The sequence below is a fragment of the Zerene cesonia genome, chromosome 13, assembly GCF_012273895.1.
Source record: "Zerene cesonia ecotype Mississippi chromosome 13, Zerene_cesonia_1.1, whole genome shotgun sequence".
NCBI lineage: Eukaryota > Metazoa > Arthropoda > Insecta > Lepidoptera > Pieridae > Zerene > Zerene cesonia.
In genome coordinates this window covers 3495010-3500469 of record NC_052114.1, presented here as the reverse complement: position 1 = coordinate 3500469, position 5460 = coordinate 3495010, and the positions used below count along the sequence as shown (strand labels likewise).

The 5460-nt window shown below is 34.4% G+C and overlaps 1 protein-coding gene across 2 annotated transcripts in view; it reads right to left on the bottom strand.

Annotated features, from left to right (window-relative positions):
- LOC119831414 overlaps positions 1 to 5460 on the bottom strand; it is a 7509-nt gene that overhangs the window by 1217 nt on the left and 832 nt on the right. For both annotated transcript variants that reach the window (XM_038354743.1, XM_038354742.1), the window contains 10 exons: positions 5060 to 5162; positions 4774 to 4910; positions 4351 to 4476; positions 4018 to 4122; positions 3582 to 3662; positions 1962 to 2083; positions 1546 to 1603; positions 1259 to 1305; positions 678 to 845; positions 86 to 256 (listed from right to left, as the gene is read on the bottom strand). In XM_038354743.1, coding sequence (XP_038210671.1) covers positions 86 to 256; positions 678 to 845; positions 1259 to 1305; positions 1546 to 1603; positions 1962 to 2083; positions 3582 to 3662; positions 4018 to 4122; positions 4351 to 4476; positions 4774 to 4910; positions 5060 to 5162 — 1118 coding nt within the window. The remainder of the gene's footprint in view (positions 1 to 85; positions 257 to 677; positions 846 to 1258; positions 1306 to 1545; positions 1604 to 1961; positions 2084 to 3581; positions 3663 to 4017; positions 4123 to 4350; positions 4477 to 4773; positions 4911 to 5059; positions 5163 to 5460) is intronic.

Sequence of the window (5460 nt, the reverse complement as noted above, 5' to 3'; positions counted from 1 at the left end):
CTCACCTGTCAGCGATCCCGTCGCTCACCTGCCAGCTATCCCGTAGCTGATCTGTCAGCAATCCCATCGCTCGCCCGTGGCTCACCTGGCAGTGGTGCGGCAGGTCGGCGAGCGGCAGCGGCGCGCGGTCGGCGCAGAGCGGCGCGGGGCAGCGGTAGAGGCGCGAGGGGCAGTTGGCCTCGTGCGCCGAGCGCCGCCGCAGCCGCTTCTCGCGCCCGCAGCCGTGCCGGCACGGGTAGCGCACCAGCTCGGCCACCTGCGCGCCGTACGTACGCGCATTATTGCATGTAGGGTGAAGTACTCTTCTTGTTCAATTTTATATATTATTATCATTATGAAAGAAATTAACATTATATATTTATAGCGCTGACGGCTTTTAATGAGTAAGGAAAAAAGAAAAGGATTGATGACTGGAAAGAAATAATGGACTGGGAATGGTGAGGAAAAGGACATGGACAGCCCCCCCACTCACCGTACGGAACACAAAAGCATGCTATTTTTTCACGCAGGTTTTATGTGGGGGTGTGGTACTTCCTCGGTGGAAGCTATCCCAATTCGTGCTCAATTCTTACATACAAATCGATTTATTTTCGTTACGGAATTTCTTGATTCGGTCTGCGCGCTCAAAGCCCGCGATATAAGCTTGCATAGCTTTAAAGTGAAGCATGTATACATACAGCCTCCATAGCCCGGTTGCGCACGGACGAGACGGTGCTGCGACAGATGGGGCACACGCTGAGCCGCGAGCGGCAGCGCCCGCACAGCAGGTGGCCGCGCCCGCACTGCGACAGCGGCGGCTCCATCCACTCCAGGCACACCGGGCACTCCAGCAGCCGGAGCAGTTTCTGGAATTGGATACATCTCATTTGTAATATGATCTACAGTCGGAGGAGCCTCCAGATAAACCGGCAACCTTCGAATAAAAAGTGATATTGGTGTCTCACTTTTAATTAGCGCTAAACATTCAAGTCTGAGTCTGATATGGTAGAGATATTAAAATAAATAATAGTATTTTGTAAACAGAACCAATTTCAAGCAATTATGATTCTGACATAATATTGTAAGTGTTTCAGTTTGAAGTTTAAACTTTGAATTTTTTATTGTTTCCCAGTAAACATGAGTACACATAATTACTAACTTAAATAAAGACAAAGTAAAAATTTTTATTACATAAAGATGTATATTTATAATAAATCTATTATGTTTATAATAAAAAATTTTATTCAATAATGATAAAAAATAAAAGACAATATCTTACTTGGTTAATCTCCTTCAAACTTGTGGCTTCAGACGCATCGTCTGAACCTGTATAGAAAAAAAAACGGATTTAAATATAAGTTTTTTTCAGATTCGTGCAAAAATTTCAACTATTATTACTTATGTGTAAAAGATAAATATAAATGTATTATGGATTTGTTGAGTAGTATTTAGTATTAAGATACTTTAAAAGCGATTGCAAAAATTATTTATCTATTAGAAGATAAATAAAAAAATAGTTAAATACAGATACTTTATATAATTCAAAGAAATTAAAATTTTGCTTACTACCATCGATCTTCCGTTTCACTTTACGGCCCTGCTGTGGGGCCTCACCTGTAGGCTGCTGAAAAATTACAGCAGATATGAAATTAATGAAATTCATTCAGGGGGGGGCCTTTCAAATACGCAGCCAAATCCGAGAACGATAAAATCACCTCAGCTTATAAAGTAAGGAACCGATTTGCCTGAATACGTAGAGTAGATAGTATATAAAAAATTATTTAGATAGTATACTCATAAAATATATCCAAAACCTACTTTCTAGTTTATGTTAGTTTAATAGCATTAAAATATATTGCTACAAAATTGATAGATAGAAAAACATCACAAAGATGCCTCAAAACATTCCTTGTAACCACGCATTTTACAAATAATTAAGGTATTATAAATTTACATGAGCATTACATTAACTCAATAAATACCTCGTTGTTTTCCTCTTGCTGTGCGTTGTCATTACTCGCAGTAGCTTCCTCGTTGGCGGTACCCTCCGGCTCGATCTCCACTATTTCTTCCTCCATCCTCACATTGTTCAGAGCCGCATTCACTGCAAACAAATACCAACATAATCATTAGTACGTCAATAACTTCAGAATCACCAAAGTTATGTAAAATCATTTTATATGAGATTTTAATGAGCACTTATGACTTCAATGAGCACTTATGACATGACAAAAAAATTCAGGTGCTTACAAACGTAAAATGTGGGCGATCGTCGGAAATTGCATTACATAACAATCATGTCACTTTTTGACAAAGTTAATACAGTCGTCACATTTAGATAAGAAACTTACATAATTTTTAAATTAATGATTTTTTGTATTAATATACCTTATTTATTTTTGAGCGTTAATATTCATTTATTTTCAAAAGTTTAAAATTTACGGTCGTTGCATTTATAAATTAGATGAGGGTAGTATTGATTATATTTAACATTCAAGGTTGAAGCTTAAATTATGTCATCGATATAGATGAAACAAGATCTGTCAATGTCGAGCGTGCGCGTGCGCATACGACTATAATATTTATAATTCACAGTTGTATCCTTATCTGGGCCTTATCTTTGCCCATTTATTTATTGCTTGGTTCTTGATTAAGTTTATATTATTGTAATGTCAATGTTTGAAAAACATTTTTTCTGTTACTTTGTTTGCATGCCGAAGTCATACAACTGCACTGTTAAATATTAATTCAATTTTAGAATTTAACATAGAAAAAAACCAAGAGGCATAGTCTCATACAAAACCAACTGTTGAAAGTGTCGCTAAACAGTCACCAATTATACCTAGGAAGTTATAGCTATACTTTAAGTATATAGCATATAGCTTCGCAAATTAAACCTTACGCAAATTGTTTAAAGTTGTTTTTATAAAGCCGCACCTAGACGCGAATGACGCGAGACCATTTGAAATTGAGCGCACAATTTAGATATTGTGCTCCTTTCATACGGACGTTTCTGAATCGTTGAAAAGACTAAAATCGGTAAAAATCGGTTAAAAAAAAAGAAAAGCTCGATGTCCAATGTGGTTCCATTTAAATATGGTCTCATTCTAATGAGAAATGATATATAATAATGAGCTAATTGTAATTGGATAAAAGTAAAATTTGCATTGAGGTTGATTTTTTTATTTTGAAAATTTTGTTGAACGATAGATATTTGATTATAAAATTGAATTGTTCATATTTTTCAACAACAATAAACACAGAATAAGAATTTATGAACATTTTAGGTGTCTCTACACCCGCGATTTATTAAATAGTGTTATTTTCTACATAATTTAACGACATCGCTTTTTGTAGATTATTTTGATTGACAATATAAATATATTGTGAGTCGTAATAAAAAAATAAACTGAAATATGTTTATAAATTTAACATTGCATATCAATGCAATAAAACTAAAAATTAAATTAAATAAGATTATTTTTGTTTGCTTTTAATATGTACATACAATTACATTATAATTTTGTTTGTAATAACGTTACCTAATTATTTATCAAAGAAAAGTAAACAGGACTTTAACGATAAAATTTTATGCATTTTACCTTCCATAACATCATTTTCAGCCGGCGTCTCCTCTACGTGCGGAGAGAATGATCTCTCTTGTTCCGATGGTTCCTCTGTCACTATGATCACAAAATGTTTCTATTATTATAATGGCCCGTGACCATAGCTCCATTTGGGTTGAGACAGGATGAAAAATTTATGGACTAAGTGAAGAGCAGAGAGGACTAAGTCAAGAAATGTGATTGTTCCCATTTATAACATCGTATTATTTACATTAGTGCATATAAATCGTAGTTTCTTCCTTTATTATATTTACTATTAATAAAAACAGTAATTGGACATATTATGTAACTTCATACAATGGACAATGACTAAAAATTGTAATAGTAATGAATATTACAAGCTTGCATTGCCAAATATACGAGTATATGTATTAAAAACTTTTTCAAATCAAAAGAATTGAAAATAACTAACCATCCACAACATGATTAGCATTTTCTTCTGCATTATCTTGCTCTTCAGTTGGTGCAACTTCGTCTTGCCTCGAACTACCACCTTGTTCGTTCACTCTCTCCGTAGCTAAGTTAAAAAATATTACATGATATTATGAAAAAAACTGAGGGACTATATATTATATCAAAGCAAATTCTACATTTTTATTTAAGTTAATCTCTACCTAATTTTTTAACGACATCTGGATGACTTTAAAGCTGATCATTTTAGAGATATATTATTCAAATTTTTTTAATTAAGTACATATATTTTACGAAAATTAAACATTGCAAACAGCTATATAATTTAGCTTACAATTTCTGTTGGACGTAGCAGGTAGCCGACGTCTCGCAATTCGCCGTAATCTCTCTCCCGGCGACGACCCCCCCTCCCAACCAGCGTCGTTGTAGATTACTCTCATGCTGCTTAATGTACTAGGACCTTAACCAATCAAGAGAAAAATTAAAAGTAAAAACAATTAAATAAGACCGGTACAATTGACACATAGACTCTTTACTTGGTAAGTATTCATGTTGTCCTACTCCTTAATAAACATTTTTAGATTCTCAGGCTATGTAACTAAACTATATATATTCTATTGCTAGTATAATTACTTAGAACACCACTTAACCATGATAAATGAATTTATTGTAGAGCCGTAACATTAAGCATGTGACTTCATAGTTAAAACAATAATTCTCAATTTTTTCTGATCACAATTTCAATAAATTAACTCACGGTTATGTGAGCTGCGATGCCTGTTGTATTGGTTGAGATTATTAGATAACTTCTTGATCGCCATAATACGTTGTATATTAGACACAGGACAGTTTATGTCTACACGATCACTTGGCACATCATAAGCTGAAGATGGTCTGTAGGCAAACCGTAATGAAATTAAAAAAAGAAAACAATTATAGGTTCAAGCAATTTGGTTATTATAACTTTGTGTAATATCATGCTTTTTCTATTGTCAAGTAAATATTACAAGTATATTGTCAAGTAAGTAATAATTGTAATTTACCGTGGCGGTGCACAAGGTGGTAGCCGAGGGTTGTTCATTATGGACCAGAAAAGTTCCCTTTCGAGTCTTGTTTGCGATCTTTGTACAGCTGCTTGTGGTGGTGCTAAAGAAATAAATAGTATTGTTTGTTCTTAAAGACAAGATGTTGCCCACAACTTTGTCTCAGTTTCTTATGGTTTATTTAAACTAGGTCTTGTACTGACAATTAGAAGGCTGATTTGCATTTGATAGTTTTTTGTTAAAAATAATGATTAAATCTCAAATGTTACCTATTTAATTTATTTTCCAAAAGATCAGGTATTTTTGTGTTGGTACCAGTAAATTATGTAGAGATGCATAACAATACACTATGATAATAAACATTTTGTATGACAAAAATCTTCTGCTTGGCTTTGCATGCA